The 16,639-nt window shown below is 49.9% G+C and overlaps 1 protein-coding gene across 2 annotated transcripts; it reads right to left on the bottom strand.

The window, feature by feature from the left end:
• Positions 1 to 414: 414 nt before the first annotated feature.
• On the bottom strand, positions 415 to 14,612 carry ELAC2 (elaC ribonuclease Z 2). Of its 2 annotated transcripts, XM_054221805.1 has the most exons (25): positions 14,326 to 14,607; positions 14,191 to 14,241; positions 14,014 to 14,084; positions 13,257 to 13,321; positions 12,548 to 12,605; positions 11,987 to 12,055; positions 11,314 to 11,469; positions 10,750 to 10,808; positions 10,016 to 10,074; positions 9,856 to 9,928; positions 9,704 to 9,751; positions 8,712 to 8,824; positions 7,975 to 8,073; positions 7,623 to 7,761; positions 7,462 to 7,547; positions 6,280 to 6,389; positions 5,385 to 5,481; positions 4,863 to 5,001; positions 4,170 to 4,208; positions 3,893 to 4,002; positions 3,334 to 3,433; positions 3,133 to 3,253; positions 2,845 to 2,923; positions 1,947 to 2,091; positions 415 to 1,262 (listed from the first exon to the last, which is right to left on the bottom strand). In XM_054221805.1, the coding sequence occupies exons 1-25, from the start codon at positions 14,583 to 14,585 to the stop codon at positions 1,020 to 1,022; spliced, it is 2,589 nt and encodes an 862-aa protein (XP_054077780.1). In that variant the 5' UTR covers positions 14,586 to 14,607; the 3' UTR covers positions 415 to 1,019. The 2 variants fall into 2 exon arrangements, with proteins under 2 accessions (XP_054077780.1, XP_054077781.1); XM_054221806.1 differs by lacking the exon at positions 9,704 to 9,751 and having other exon boundaries at positions 14,326 to 14,612.
• Positions 14,613 to 16,639: the final 2,027 nt, after the last annotated feature.

The raw sequence follows: 16,639 nt of genomic DNA, 5'->3' as shown, positions 1-16,639 counted from the left end.
AGCAAAACTGACCCACAGAAAGCCTTGAAAACACTCCTCTTAACCGCAGACCTGCCCCACATCAGCTGCCATAGTCAGCTTTCCTGGCCCCATGCATCCAGGACTGGGATCTGTTTGAGGAAACTCTCAGGTGTGTCTGCTCTGGAGTCATTCAAAAGCCATCACGGTTGTTATCAGCTTGAACAGACAAAAGCGAAGCTCCTGGCTGCAGGGTAGCAGAGACAGATATGATTTTGCTGGCATGAAACACAAGCAGAACAGACATGAGGCTCCAGCATAGGGGCAAGATCTTAGTTTTTACGCCAATGCTGTAAGGCAGAAACACGCAGCCGAGGCCATTCTATGGAACAATTCAGGTGTTTGTGTTCCCTCACTAAGTCCTCATTAGCCATCTAGCCAAAACACAGCCCCCTGTAAGATGGTGAGTGGTTTATTTAGATTCTCAAGGTTTTGGAAAACTGATCTTATTAAAAATAATCAGATGAGAAAACCAAAATAAAATGGGAACACAGCAGCATTCACATCTCTAGTTAATCTAAAAATTACTTGTGTCCCATTTTATTGTGAGGTGGGTTCTCAAACCTGGTTACGTTCCTCATAACCCAGAGACCTACCCACCTTATTCTGCCGAATCCCCAGCCCCACAAGGGCTTCTCAAACCTGATCTTTTGCAAAGGTCACAGTTGCTGCTGTTACACTATCCATAGCTTCTAGCATAAAACCAAAACCTAAAACCAGAGAGAAGAACTTTTGGCTAAAAGAAAAATGACACATGGACTGGTGAGACCCAGGAGCAGGAACTGTATGGGCAGATACTGTCACCGCAAGGACTCGCGCTGCTGACAGCATGCGTGGTGGCTTCAGCCCACGGGGATCCGCGATGGCCAAGCAGCCCCAGACGCCGAGGCCAGCCCCTTTTTCCATGGTGCCCACGGGCAGCCCCCAGCACTACGTGCTCTCAGGGCCTGCGGAGAGCAAGGCACCTCTTACAGAGCAGAGCTTTCTCAGCCTTGCTTCTTTCAGTTCACTGTTTTAAGCTTCTTGTTTGATAGTTCCTGATGGTTCTTGGCTTGTTTCCGTTTCTGGCATGGCGCTTCCTTGTTCTCACCAGCAGCCACTTTTTCCAAGACGATAGCAGTCTCCTTCAGAAGGCGCATCTCCCGTTTTTCCTTCCGTTCCTCCATTTCTACTATATCATCTGCAAACAAAGCCTTCAGAGGCGGGATCAGCTTCGGGATGGTCGGGAAGTCACCAAAACGTACCTGAAATACATCAAACACAGGAACGCCTGCGTGAGAACTGCTTTTTGTTTTCCTTCTTCGCCCTCTGTTTGTTCCTGGTCAGGTGGCAGGACACTGCGTGGGCCTCTGCACAGCACCCAGCATAGAGCTGCCCTAACCTCGCTGACCGTCTTCAGCGGAAAACTAACAGGCAGGTCTTCATTTCCAACCCTACACAGATCCCGTATGCCAAGTTATTTACATTTTCTTTACAAGAAATGATGTGGACGCTGCACAAGTTGTGATTGATTAGCGAGCTATTCTCACTGCTATGACCGTGTTCAATCCAATGGCGGCAGCTTTTGGCTCCTGGATGTCTTTTGCATCACACCAATTGAGAAGGGAGTGAGAATGGAAGCAAAATTACGTTTTCAGCTGTGAGTAGCCTGCACAAAGTAGAGGTGACATGAGGCAAGTACCCAATGCGTTAGAAGGGCACTTCTGTTCCCAAGAGCCATCGGCCCCTGTCTCACTCTGTACCACCCATTGCCCATGCTGGCCATGTCTGCTGCCAGCAGTACAAAGAGCTGTTTCAGAGGAGGTTACTCATCAGAAGGACGTGGTGTATTGATACAACATTACAAGCGGAGAATTTAATTCCTGAGCAGCCAACCCAAAGTAACACTGAAATCTGTCCCGCTGTCTGGATCAAAGCTCCCAACTTACCCTCATATGATCGAATGCAATTCCAACCCTCTCGCTGAAGTCTTCACTGAACAGCGGGATCTTGGCGTATCTCTGACTGAAGTGATTGAGCATGATGAACTCTGCATTCATCTTCATCCCAGTCTGAATAGCCTGGGAGGTGGTGCTGCAAAAGGAACAGCAACATGGCACTGGTCACACGCAGGCTGGCTAGCGCTGCCTCTCCAATGGGGCCGGCCAGGCTGCTTTGCATTTGGCCACATCGCACCAAGAGCGATACTACGTACTGTCTAACACTCGCTGGGCACAAGGTGTCCCTGCTCTTTGCAGGCACCCCTTCGTCTGACACCCTGCACTGGTGGCAAATCTCTTGACTTCCAAAGAAATCCGAGTGCAGGAAAGCAGCTGTAACTACTTGGAGCTCTACAATTAAGAGCTCCACAAACTGGGGACACGGGCTTATTCAAATACTTGTCCCAGGAGCACCAGCAAGTCCAGCTTTCTCGCCCTGTAACTCACATGTAATTCCAAGAAGCTGCTCTCAGGTCTCCCTACTTTTGCTGGGGGCAGTACTCAGTATCACCGGCTGCAGCGCTCAGTTTGAACTGGCGGTTAGCTGGGGGTGGGTATGACGACTCTTCTACCTCCTGAGCTTAGTCCTGAAATGTAATCAAGCAGAGGCTTGATTGCCTTTGGGCTAGTTGATTTGTAGAGTTACTCCTGACCACTTTAAAAAGCTTTCCCCATCTCTCTCTGGGGACGTTCAGAGGAGCTCTGAGTTACAGGGCTGGTGCAAAGAGCTCCACATAACACCAGAACCATCTCCAGGATTCGAGTCCCTCACCACCACCTCCAAGGACAAAGCCCAGCTCTGCATTTTCACCTTCCTAATAGTGATAAACAGCAGAACACACCCCACCTGTGTGTCTTCTCTATTGCTTCTTTTTCCATGCCATCTTCCAGCGTCGCTTCATGGATCAGCAGAGTAGCATTCTTCCCTGTGTAAATAATCATATATTCAGCCTTCGGTTGAATACAGACTACAGAATACAGGCTACAGACTAGGCAGGGAACTCTCATCTCCCTCCTTAGCCCCTCATTGTGTCACAGGCATAACACCAAGGGTTTGGGGGTACCCACTTCGGATACTGACAGTTCAAGACCTTTCTCCAAGAGATTTTTCAAGCAGAGGGTTTTTGTCACCTACCCATTTGTACTAAGGCCATGCAGGGCATCGTGTCACCAGAGTAGACTACCTTCCAGCCAGATTTGTGGACCACTGAGCACGCAAAAGCATTTTTACAGTGTTGGACTTCACAAGTCTGAAACTGAACAAGGATATAAGCATTAGACCTCGGGTCCCCTCTTGCTCCTCATACCAACTGACCCTGCCAGCCCCTGAGCTTACCTCAGCCAAGTCGTAGCTCTCTAACAGAGAGCCCACAAACCATTTGACTTTAGGTTTGATGTTCTCGCAGCTTTTCACAAGGGACTGGGAAGGAATCATTCTGTAAGGGAGAAGAGAGAACTAAGGACAGGTACAAAGTAGAACCTTATCTTATCTTTAAGCAGCCTATTTCTCCTTCTCAGCTCAGCACCTCACAAACAAGACATTTTTGTGCACCCATCTGTTTTCCCCTGCTTTCACTAGCCAGTGTCCCAGTAACTCCTCCAACCACTTCTTCCCCACTGTCAAATACTCTCTCTTCCGAGAATCTTTTTTCACTTGCCCAACTCCCCTTTCCTAAGGAAAAGGAAAGCCTGCATGTAAGCCTCTACTAAGTAGCACAACCGAGTAACAAACCCTGTCCTCCCCTTTGCAAACAGCACTTCCTAATTCTACACACAGTGGAAGGAGTCGGGAGGAGCTGGCTTCAACAAAGGGGTGAGGGGAATGGATGACAGTAGTTTGCCTCAAGTAAGGACCCAGCAAGGACGTTTCTCCACATACCACACAGAACACTCACTTGATGTCGCCAAGAATCGCTTCACAGTGGTTGTGGTACTCCTGTAGCCAAGGCATGATCTGTTCAGGTGCTACCAGAAACAGAGGGCTGAAAGCCTGACCAAGGGCTGCCTGGAAAAGCAAAGGGGGGAGCGGGGAGGAAAAAAAACTCAGTACTAGGTACGCACCAAACCAGAGAGAAGAAATACTTAAGGGAAATAATGGTGCTTTTCCGCTACTCAGAAGTTCCCCTCACCCCAAGGCAAGTTCAGGAGCAGTGAAACAACAGTACTACTTACAAGAGCTCTCCGCCTCTCCATCAGGATGTTCACCAACCCCTGCAAAGGGAATAAACAAGACAGCAAGCTGTAGTCAGATACCTGGGGTGTGAGTGGCAACAGTGCTACCGCAGCCCAGCAAGCTGCAGTTTTTGGAAAATCTATAGTCAAAAATAGATGATTACTGCTTTTCCAGTAACTGCAGCTGGCTGGGCTGCTGTAACACTGTCACTGTTTATGCCCCCAAGCTGCTGGCCAGCAGCCCACAACACAAGCCCCTCAACCCTTCCGGAACAGTGCTGCTGTGTCGGCTCCCAAAAGATGGGCAAAGAGCAGAAAGTCTCCACCCAACATCTCAGGTTCGGTGCAGTTTCCAGACACAAGACACCAGACCAGCAAACAGCCTGCCCTGATCAGGCCCCATCTGAAATAGACCAACTGGTCCTTCTGTCACTATTTATTGCAGAACACTGAAGGAAGCTGGGTTGGACACTGCGAAAAAATTACAATTCTGGACGCTCCCAGCAAGTCTGCAGGGACCCATAACAGGAAGGAAGAGGAGATCAGAAACACCGATTCAGTAGTGCCTGGGGAAAGCAGAGGGGAAGCGCAGCCCTAACAGCAGGGCAGCCCGCATTCAGCAGCTGCAGCTGAATCCCAAGAGCAGAGCATGCCTGCACAGAACCCCTTCTCCTTCCCACACACTCAACCTACCGAATGATGATCAGTATGCATGTGAGACACAAACACGGCTACTATGTTACACAGCACTTGGTCAACTTGCTCTCCGTAGTGGCGACAGAGCTGCCCAAATGTTCCTTCTCCACAGTCCAAGAGCAGGGACCGGGTAGCGCTGGCAAGACAAGTGACAAAGACATTTAGCAGTCACTGTATGAGCTCTGAGCAGGGCCCGTTCAGGGAGAGGGATCCTCCGGGTTGGAAGGCAGAGAGCTCTCAGCGCTCTACTGTCCTCATAGCTCATTCTGGGCTTTTGTTGATGCCGAACACACCCTTGGGGCAGATGGCAAAATGAAGACATTAAATATTTGGCTTTACAGGTGGCTCTCAAGTCTTCCCCATCTACAGAGAGACAGGCGCCCAAAAGTGAAATCCTACAGACTCCACAACAGGGGCACTCTCCCTGCATCATCAACACACTGGTCAAAACAGGCCTTGGGAAATATCCTCCTGAGACACTGAGCCTCTCCAAGCAGAATGTGTGACATTGGGATTTACCTGGTATTTACCAGTGTGGAACTGACGTTTCGGATTTTCATTGGAATTGCAGATCCTGTTCCCAAGAACACAATTTCAGGATAAGCACCCACATTTCCTGGAGAAAACAGAAAACAAGTATTTGTAGGTGAATGTTATCTCCATACTGCCCAGTTAGACACCATTTAGTCCGACAGCCTAGTAACTACAGAGTCTACAAGTCCAGCACATTCAGTTTTGCCTCCCTCAGCCTCTGCCTTTCCTACAGCAGCAAGGTTTACAAGGGAAGACAGAAAAAGCACCACCAGGAAAATATCACAACACATAACTGCATACCCAAAGGCAGGCAAACACGGACTCTGCTCATTGCTCATGACGGAGCTGGCAGTTCAAGAGGGACCTGACTCCTGTTCTACAGTGCCCCGACTCTCCCTGGAATCAGGATGCAGACGGTGAGCAGTGCTGTGTTGTACCATGAAAGCCTCACTGCCAACGGGACACCTGAAGTTCAGAGGAGAGAGCCCCGCAGGGAACTGGTTCTAGAGCAAGCCTTCTCCCAGACACAGGGACTCGCACTGTGGCTGCTATGACAGCACATTCAGCAGGAGCAGAGCTCTGGTCAAGTCAGAGAAATAACACGCGGGTGCTTTGTCTCTTAATTGCCCCCAACAGCACTCAATCCCCAAACCGAGCAGCTCTAGAAAACCAGAAGCACAAGACTGCGTAAATCCATCTGAAACGAGCTAACTCAGTTTGCGCGAAGCCTGTCCTCTGCACAGCTCCAGGAAGACCAAAAGCACCTCTCAGGCAGCAGGAAAACTGCATGTTCACAGCTTTGTTTGGGCTCCAAAGCAATAAGTAACCAAGACCTTCTGCTTCCCATTACACTGATGCAAGACAAGTTGTTGATCCTTACCTGGTACGGCAGCCAAGCTCTCTTTGCACTCCTTCACACGAGTCTGGAAGTCAGGGAGATCCAAGGCTTCACTTACAAACGCATCATGATCACAGACAGTCACAGCATCTCTGAAAGAACAGGACACGTATCAGGATGGGGCAGGGTGGGAACCGAAAAGACACCACTTTTCAGAGCAAAGTGCCAAATTACTGTGCCAAAACAGCCTTACAACAAAGGGTCAAATGCTCATTCCAAGTTCCATTTTGCAGGATGGGGGAAAATACATCCATGAGTGTGATATGTGCCAAAAAAGCCCGGTTGGGCTGAGCTATGCCAGAGAAATAATCATTCTAAACCAAACTGGAGAAGCTCCTGGAAAAGCACCATGCTCCCCTGCACTGCCCAGATCCAGAGAGCTGCCAGGCACTAGAGGGCACTGCAAGGCAGCACGGAGACTCCTGGAAGAAGCACAACCACCCAAACGGGCTCCAGGCAACCGTCAAAAGCACCAGGGACCTGTATCCTGGCCCTGCATCAGAAGCATGTGCAGTACCACAGGCCTTCAGACACCTTAAAGCAGAGAAACTTAAACCCTTCTTGGCATCTGGGTCTTCCTATTCTGCCCAACAGAGCCAGAAATTTGAGCCATGGCAGCTGGTATCCCCTCCCTTGTAGTCCCCTGTAGTCCCCCTTGTAGTCCCCTGCCCTTAAGATCCTAATTAAGCAGCTTCACTTGCTTGCACACAAAGCAAGCACCAACGGAAAAGTCTGCAACTGTTTAATCACCTGGGACTTTCTACTCTGATACCATTTGAAGACCGAGAAAGCCTGACAGGACTTTAACCAGACTCCCCAAAAAGCCTTTCCTTGCCACAGCCATGGTTGGGTGCACAGTATATGAGGTCAAAGCAAAGGACAGAGGAGCACATGAGGCTACAAGAGTGAGGGACAGAAACAACACTCCGAACCGTTGTCCAGGTGGTGTTTTCAGTGGTTCACTCATCCGTGTCCTACACCTTGTCTGAGACTTTCAGGGACAGGGACGCACAGCCCAAGACACAGCTGACAGCTTGGCAGCTACCCCACCAGTAAGAATCTACAAAAGATGCCTACACACTGTCCTCCCTCACCACAGACTCATACCGAAAAGCTGTTTCAAGACAACAACCAAAAACCGGGAAGCCAAAGATTCCCACCAACCTCTGCCACTCCTGTTGGGGTCTGAAGTGGTATTTCAAGAGGCACTCTCCTCGCACAATGGGCACGCTACACACAGCCTCTTCTTCCTACAGAGAAGAGAGACATTGAACACATTCTTTGCTCAGGGGTGTGAGGTACGCAGGCAAGAAGGCCTTGCCTACCTTGCTCTGGTAGGTGGTGAGCAGAGGGAAGATCTCGGGGTGGATGAGGTTCAGCTGGGTTTGGATCTTGTAGCTGCGTGGGTTGTGCACCGCAGAGGAGTTCTCATTGAGCACCAAGTGCTGAGTTCCAGGTCCAAATCTGTAAGAGGGCAATAAAACACACAACAGCTTCAGCCTCATGTTAGAGTTGGGCAGATGAGCACACCTGAGCCATAGGATAATATCTCATCGGAGCCAGCATAGTGCTGCTGCCACCCAACAGCTATTTCTACTCTGGGAAAAGCATTTGCGCCATAAGAACACACTGCTGCCCAACAGTGACATGAAACCAAATAATGAGAAGATCATGTACCTTTCCAGCCATTGCTGGTAGCGGCTGTCTCGAAGCACTGACTCTGGAGTCATGTGAATAACCAAGGCCACCTGGTTCTCGGGAAGTCCTTCCTGGTACCTGGGGCACATTCACATACAGAAAGAATACCTGAGCTTCAGTCCTCCGACACTTTGGCATCCCCTCCCCACTCCCGTCTTGGTACCTCCAGAAATGCCCTGCCTCAAAGCAGGCAGAACACAGATCTTAAGAGCACGGCTCAGGAGCTCTACGCTCCACATCATGCTTGGCTCCGCAAAGCTCAAGCCCACCACTTGCTTAAACGTCCACTCTTCCACCCAGGGAACTTCCTCTCCTCCAAGAGCAACATCTGCAGAGCTTTTCAGAAGCTTAGCATGCTTCTGCGCAAGCCCTACAGAGGCAGTACGTGCAGTCCAGGCTTCCACCGCACACGGAAGTGGCAGTCTCTACATTGCTCCCCAGCAAGACACCAGTGTAGGTTTCCTTCTCTGGAGGCCCCTGAGGGAAGACAGACCTGTCACTGCTACAGAACTCCACAGGTCCTGCACAGGCCTGCCTTTCCAAGAAGGCTCAAAATGCACCACCAGTCCTTTCTTGCATCTCTAGCCCCTTAATAGTGCCAAATAGTTCAGACATCAGCCACAGGAACAGACGCATCCTGAACAGAACTTCTCTTTGGCAAAGCTCAGCAAAGATGTTCTTCCCCCAAACACTCCTGGTCACACAACCCCCGCTACCTTCGGAAGGTCTCGTTTTCACAGATGGCATCCACAAAGCCCTCATGAGGACACTCCAGCACAATGAACACCGGGCCAGGATCAGCAGGGGCGCACAGTTCTTCAGGCAAGAGCTGCAGGTACACACAGATCACACCCCAGTCAAGCTACAAACACAGCCTTTCTTGCACCGTATCCGACTCTGGGCAGCTGTTCGGTCACCCAGCCCGCAGCAGGCAGCTCCACACATGCTCTCTCAGTGCTCAGCAAACCCAGTCAGCACAGGCCTCACTCCCTTTCTGCTCACGTTACACAAGTAAACACCGCTGTGTAATAACAAATCCCAACCCTGCTCTCAGAGCAAACCACAATCCAATGTAAGGAAGGGAATTTTAGCAGCTTCTAGGCTCCCACAGCAGATTCAGACAGTAGTAAAAGTGCGCTTAAGAAAAAAACGCTTTGTGAAATTCTTATGACACAAAGGTGTGCCAATCCTATCCCCCAGGTTAGGATCCTCACTTACAGATCACCTGGGACACGGCCAGAGCTGGCTCTGCCTCTCCCCTCAGACTAGTGCGTGAGAGATTAAGACCCTGCGCACAGGAACCATTGAGCTTCTTTCGGTCTAAGAGGTGCAGAGAGAGTAAGGGGGGGGAGTGACAGCTACACAGGCATTCAAACGCCAGATTTAAAGCATGCAGGGATCAACTCCACTAGTTCACTCCTAGACCTGAGTCAGCTTTGGGAAGGGGGCATGAAAAAACTCTGACAGATAGCAAACATACAGCCATATTCACAAATGAATTCATTTCAGAGCATACTTCCCTAATCACGCCCAGACAGCAACAGCCCCAGACACGCTCCCCCTGAGAGCCACATTCAGCAACAATTTGGGGCTGGAACAAGGACTAGTCACTAACCAAAAGCGTAGCCACACAAAGCTCAAAACCAGCAAAACCCATGCCAGGCTCTTACAAGGGATGAGAGGGAATGGGCAGACAACCATCACCCACCCTTGCCTCAAGAATGGCTGTTAGAAAAAGCCACAAGCGTCCCAACACCTATTCACAGGCAAAACATTCTGCGTAAGAAGATTGTCATCCTGGGAGCCCCGTGAAGACAGGAAGATGGCAAAGCCACAGCAGAAAGCACAGATATATCTTACCTCTCTGCCTTCAAAAGTGATGCTCTCCCCGTTTTTGAGAGCTGTAATTATGGGAAGAATGGCTGGAGTTCCCCTGAAAACAAGGCCATAGAAATATTTAGTTTGGCAACATCAACATGCCTGGTGTTGCCCCATCCCCAGGCTGGGATTCTGTACTCACACTGGCAGGCCCATCTCCTGTGCTTTAGCTGCTAGGAATTTTCCCTTCTTTGGGTGAATCTGAAAACAGTTAAATAGAACACAATTATGGGCCAAACAAAAAGGGCCAGGAAACAAGATCCACATACTTCCCCATAAGCCAAGAGATTTTTTTTTTTCTGTTCAGTTCCACAGCCACTAGTTTAATTTACCTTCCAAAAGCTTTTACTACACTTTCTGGTTTCCAAGACCACACAGCTACTTCTTGCTTCCTTCTTTAGCCAAGTAAGCAGGATAGATTTCTCTACTGTAAGCATTAAGCAAGAATGGAACCTGTATACTCTATTGGCTGCTCTATAGAGAGCACTTCTATAAAAACGTCTTGTTTTTACACATTCCTACTCACTGTACAGTTACTCTGACCTTTGGAGAGTAGAATCACAAAATAACTTCCAAGTGCTGCTTGAAAATGCTACCTGAAGTTAAACCTATTTAGCGAGATGAAACGTCCCAATGACATCAGGAAGCATTTCTTTACAGAGTGGGTGGCCAAACCCCGGAACAGGCTTCTTCAAGAGGTGGCCGATGCCCCAAGCCCATCAGCGTTTAAGAGGTGTTTGGACAATGTCCTTAATGCTTGAACTTTTGGTCAGCCCTGCAGTGGTCAAGCAGTTGGACTAGATGATTGTTGTAGGTCCCTTCTGACTGAAATATTCTATTCCATAACGATTTAGAGATCTTTGGGACCAAACTTACTTTACAAAGGAAAGCCATCACCAGATCGGGATGCCTGCTGGCACACTTCTGTTTGTCACCTAGAACAGAAAGCAAAACCACTCAGAATCATCCCTGACTATCAGTTTCCTTAAAGACAAAACTTGCCAGTGTTTGCTAAAGCATGAACAGGAAGAACAGCATCCAGCCAACCGGGAGCCCAGCAGCCAAATGTTACAAGCACCTAAGGCCAGAGAGCCCACGGTTTCAGCAACAAGAAACCAAAATACAGCCCAGGACAGGAAAATAATCAACCTCAGCATTCACTCGTAATTAAATTACAAAGGCTGGAGCACCCACTCCAGCCAGGGGCAAACTGCTACAGGGACTACTCACACCCCAAGTAGGAATCACATCAAATTTCTAGGTCTTACTAGTTCTGTATCAACTTTTGAAGTACCAGAATTCATTCTGCTCCATGTAATCCTTTAGCTAAGCTTCTCAATAGACCTCACTTCCAGACAGCAAACAGCTTGGAGGACAAATGCATGCCTTTAATCTGATTTTACTTTATTAGTTAAAAAAAGATCATTCCATTTTTATCACCTGTTTTCTTTGGGCTTTCTTTTCCCTTGCCCTCCTCCAAGCTTTGTTGTGCAGTTCTTGGGGATCCAGGCCCTGTGTCCCCTTTAGGGCTATTTCCACCTTGGCTTGATGCTCTAGGACTCTGAGGCAATGGACTTTCAGCAGCTAGTGGTTTTCCTGTCCCAAATCCAATAAAACCAGACAAAGATCACTCAGTCAAAAAGAACAGATAAGAAAAGCATGAGTAGCATTCCCTCTTCCACAACAGTCATGTTTAAACCGCACCAGAACATAGAGCTCTTCTCCCCAGTCTCACTTGCACCTGCATACTCTAGCCACTTATTTCAGGAGCCATCTGTCATCCAAGTCCTTCAGATTCTCTAAAAACTGCTAAAGTCTGCCAATGCTAGGCCTGTAATTTAAGTAGCACAGTTTCCAGCAATAAGAAAACTCAGTTGGCTAAGACAGCTGAATCCAGTGATGCTTCACATGTCATTCTATACACCCACCCCTAAAGGAAGAAACCAAGGCCCTGACTCAGCATGCCTTGTTTCTTTGAAAGAGATCCTTCTCCTGAGAAAAATATGCAAATTCATAAACCTCTCCTTACTCAGCTTGCAAACAGAAGCTGCTCCTTTAACCACGATTACCGAACAAGTGCTCCTGCCCTCTGACTACAGCCTCACATGCTCACCTGTAAGAGGTATTTGGTAGACTGTCATCGTCTCGTCCTTATACTCAGGCTCTGTGTGCAATTGCACAGCTGAAAAGAGATCAGAAACCGGCATTAACAAGTTCATAAGAAGAGACTCATACTCTACAAGAATTTAAATCTTGAAAATATCTACTGAATGTTCCCCTTCCCTTTCTCTGCCCAACTGCAAAGATCAATGAATAATTAGAGCTCTTAAAAGCCCACTGTTCACAAAATTAGTCCATGACACCACAGTAAGCAAGTTCACTGGTTGTCTCTGGACGCAAACTGCCCTTACGGTGCTCCAAAATGGAATGATGTCTACTAGTCAGACAAACTGGCGGCTGCCCACCAGGAACAGAGCTAGAAATAAGGTTTTTCTTCCTGTGATGGCTTTGAACAGTGTATCGGATCAAAACAAATGTTTAAAACTTCCTTTGCATGGCTCTGAACCAGAGGCATTTATTATGAAGTTGCTACTGTTCAATGCAACTTTTGTCTACAGCTGAAACAAAACGAAGTTACAAGTTCACATTAGCTACACGTCACTAACCTACATACCTAAATCCATCCTTTTTAGGGGTCCAGGAAAGAGTCGAATTGCTTTCAAGTAGTTTTGCTGGAAAAAAGACAGTATATCAGGAGGTCACATCCAAGCAGTGCAGTCACAAGCACCCCTCTGAGGAGCTGCAGTTATTTTCAGTGAAGTCAAAGGCTCAACGCCCAGTCAGACAAAAACCAGGCAGCAGCCAGCCAGAAAGCACTGGGCGGATGTCCCACCTCCAGTAGGCAGTGCTCATTTGGAAAGAGAAAGAAAAATAAAGAACCACTCTCCCCATCCCTTCCATGAATACTGCAGATATTGCAAGGAAATAAAACAATGCTGAGGATTGGAAATTTTCAGCCTAGACATGGCATTAGGCTGGCAAGGATCACATTAAGCAGGAGATCAGAGACCAACTTTCTATTAAAAGAAAACGGGGAGGGAGCAGACAGGAGAACAAAGGTCACCCTTTTCCCAAAACATAATTTACCAGAATATTAGCTGACAAGACAGTTTTAAGAAGTCTGATGCTGTCTTGTGTGTAACTGAAGAGATTTTCTCTTTAAAGCCAGCCCTTCCGGCAGAACCTTCGGGTTGGCACTGACTCAGACCAGCATTTTAAACCCGTATGATGATTCACTCCTTTGATACCAGCTCCCCCAGCTCCAAGGTAAGCTTTAACATTTGAAGGGTTTGCTCTCCCTTCTGCAAGCTTCCCCTACTTACCAGCTTTGGTGGCCCTAGGAAAACACATCTTTGAAGCCCCATAGCCTTTAATGTGAGAATCATACCTAAAAGAAAGCAGAAAAACAGCTTTATCATGGTCCCACTAGCATCTGGTGGATCACACAAGAAAGATCCCTCTCTGTGCCCACAAATGCCATGAAAGCCAGGACTGAACTCAGATCCAAATTCAGTTTTGCCTCAGCTTTCTGGAAGTTTTAATAAATCACTTATCTCCTCCAGTAAAGCAAACATCCCGAATTTGTAGTAGGTTACCTGAACAGATTATTAATCTCTTCTTTTCTTGAAGATTTCCAGAATTTTAACAGACAAGATCCTAAGCGATCTGTTCTAATCTCACCCTGCTTTGAGGACCAGGGTGGGCCAGAAACCTTTGTAGGTTCCTTTGAACTCAACTTAGTCTGACTTGAGAACAGCTCCCTGCTGGCAATACAACACCGGTAAAGCCACCTACTCTGGAAGACTTTGGATAGATAAAGCCACGCATGCTGGGGAGGCAGCGCCTCTCCCACCACGTGTCCGCAAGCACCGTCGCAGAGCCCACACTGCAGCTGGAAGCACCGCAGAGTCCCACATGCAATCCAGCCATACTGACAGTGCTCTTCCTCCTTCACCGCTACATAAAACACCACGCGTCAGGCAGCTCCCAAAGCGACACCCGTGGCCTAGACACCTGCTGCCTATGGCCGGACCCAATGCCAGGCTGCCACCGGGGCAACCAGCCGCCCTCCTCACTCACCTGGCAGCCCCCCGACGTTGGCCCAGGCCACCCGGCTGAGGAAGATGCTGTCCAGGTGTGAGATCTTCAGCCTGAAGGGCGAGACGTGGGGGCGGGGGTCAGCAGGGACCGATGCAGCCCCGGGGAGGAGAACCAGGCCGGCCCACCAGGCCTGCCCCCCAGGTCGCCCCCACTTACTTGTGTTCCTGCATGGCCCGCTGCGTGCCCTCGCCGCAGTTGAAGAGATACCTGAGGGGAAGGGGGGGGCGGGGTCAGGGCACGGGGCGCCCCGGGCCCGGCCCAGGCGGGGTGTCCCCGCGGCCTCTCACTCACCGGTTGAACTCGGAGAAGACGTAGACGGCGGCGCCCGCGTCGCGGCCCCCGGCCGCCACCACCTGCAGGTAGACGGTGTTGGGCCCCACCAGGCCCGTGCCCGCGCTCCGCCGCCGCTCGCGGGCCCACACGTGCCGCGGCATATCCTTGGGCCGCCGCGCCGGCCGCGCCGCCGAGGAGCCCTCGGCCATGGCCCAGCCCGCCGCCCGCTGCCGCGCCAGGCCGAGCACCGGCCACAGCGCCCGCGCCACGGCCCACATCCGCGCCCGACCCCGCGCGGCGGCTTCGGCGGCCCCCTCGCCATGTGATGCGGGAGAACCAATGAGGAGCCAGAAAGCGCTCCACCCGCCCCGCCCCCGAAGCGCCGCTGTCCGGCCCGGCCCGGCCACCGTCCCTTTTCACGTGACTGGGTTTACCCAATCGGAACGTCTCTGCTTGCCCTTACGCTAGGGGTGGGGCTCAGCGGCGCCTCGCGGGTGCCTAGCAACCACCGTGCCTAGCAACGCCCCCGGCCCCCGCCCGGGCCCTCCCGCCGTGCCGCCGCAGCCCCAGCGCCGTGGGGCCGGGGGGCAGCGCCGGGGCCCGGCCTCAACCCGCTGCAGCTCCCACCGCGGCGACCTGCCGTGCCGGGGGCCCGCCAGCGCCTGCGGGGCTGGGCCAGGTGGGCAGGCCGCGGGCGAGAGGGCCCGGTGGGACCTGGTGGGGGTTAGTGGAGCCTGGCGGCGCCGCAGTAACTGCAAGAAGGCGGCCATCGAAGAGCCGGAGCCGGGCTCATCACAGCGTGTCAGGAGCAGGAGAAGCAGCAAGTAAAAATGTGGGAGGTGCCAGCCGGGTGGAGGGAAAGCCTCTTCCCCATGAGGACGGTGAGGCGCTGGGTCGGGAACCCGGCAGGGCTGCGCAGCCCTTCTCCTTGGAGGTTGGCAGGACCAGGCTGGATAAAGCCCTGAGGACCCTGGTTTGACCTCAGAGCTGACCCAGCTTTGAGCAGGAGGTTGGACCTCCCAAGGTCCCTCCAAACCCTGTGATTCTCCAGTCTCCTCTTCACCATTTCCCCATTCCTCACAAGTGCCTCTTCCATATGAGCCTTGTTCAGGGCCTGTTTACAAATACTAGACAATCCAGGCCACAGCTCTGTTTATTTTTGAGCTCTCTAAACCCACTCCGAGTTCTCTGGGGCTTTCTGTTTGCTTCAAAAAGAACCACTGAATTTTACTGTAACCAGAGTACCCCAACATAAACAACCCTAATCATCACTATCCCTTTTCTTCCTTACTTCCAAAGGCAAACCTTATCTTTCTCAGTGCTTTGCTTTCCAAACACTGTCTCCCTTTATTCTCAGTGCCAATGCTCTTCCCTTTCTTTTCCAGTGATCCAAGCAAGCACTTTGAGTGGGGACCTGTCCAAACCTCCAGATCTTGCCGTGGCTGTTTACATCTGTTCTGTCAGTCTTTCTGCAAACCTGTAATTCACTTACCCTTTCTCTTCCTTCTGACTCCCATCTCTTCACACAATAGCTCAAATTAGCGTGGTATTTTTTCCTGGTTTTCCCCACTTCTGGATGAAATAAAAGGTTTGTTCCTTTGAATGGCAAACTCTTTGTTCACGCACGTTTTACACATGACAGTCCTGCAGCCTAAAGCTCACTCACAGCACTTGGCTCTGCTCCCTGTAGTCACACAGGAAGGGAAACATCAGTTTAGATCTTAAATTGCTTCCCAATAAAAATTGAAGTTTCCTAAAGATGAGTGCTCTATCTGTGCACTCCTGCCCCACTGCTGCATTGTCTCCTCCCTCTGTCAATGATTCTCTGCTCAGGTGAATAATTAGGAAGTATGAAAATACCCTTTTTAGTGTTTAATGCATGTTTTTTACACCTCTGGGAGCACAAAAGTTTTTTTACCAGCTGGCATGGGGTTTCCAGCCAGTGTTTCCTTAGTCGATGAAATAACGGTGTGTATTTTTCATCAAACGAATCCTGGAAATTTTTGTGCAACCTTGCTTGCTTGGTTTTTTGTGCACAGGCCAGTATTTAGAGCTGTGACTTCACTAAAATTCTGTGAAGTCACAAAACTGCCTGTAATATCTCAACAGTCTTAGGAAGATTTCACGGGAAGTAAATAAAGAGCTCTGAATCTGATGTGAAGTTAATGCTAACAAAAGTACATGACTGTCCTTTGTCGTTTCAGCTGTAGTGTTGTCTGGGCAGCTCACATATTGGGGACAAATTTCAAAGAATGGTTCATGATTCAGGAGGAAATATCTTTTATTTTACAGCTCTGGTCCTTGTTTTGGGTAAGAGCGGTCCTAGCCTAAC

The sequence above is a fragment of the Rissa tridactyla genome, chromosome 15, assembly GCF_028500815.1.
Source record: "Rissa tridactyla isolate bRisTri1 chromosome 15, bRisTri1.patW.cur.20221130, whole genome shotgun sequence".
Taxonomy (NCBI): Eukaryota; Metazoa; Chordata; class Aves; order Charadriiformes; family Laridae; genus Rissa; species Rissa tridactyla.
Note: the sequence above shows the minus strand (reverse complement) of the source record. Positions and strands in the feature narration are given on the sequence as shown.

Excerpts from the sequence above, each read along its gene's own strand:
- ELAC2 (XM_054221805.1), bottom strand. The coding sequence starts at position 14,585 with ATGTGGGCCGTGGCGCGGGCGCTGTGGCCGGTGCTCGGCCTGGCGCGG. Across the intron at positions 10,075-10,749 it reads TGATGGCTTTCCTTTGTAAA|ATTCACCCAAAGAAGGGAAA; the intron begins GTAAGTTTGGTC and ends AACTGTTTTCAG. Across the intron at positions 7,548-7,622 it reads TCACCACCTACCAGAGCAAG|GAAGAAGAGGCTGTGTGTAG; the intron begins GTAGGCAAGGCC and ends TCTTCTCTGTAG.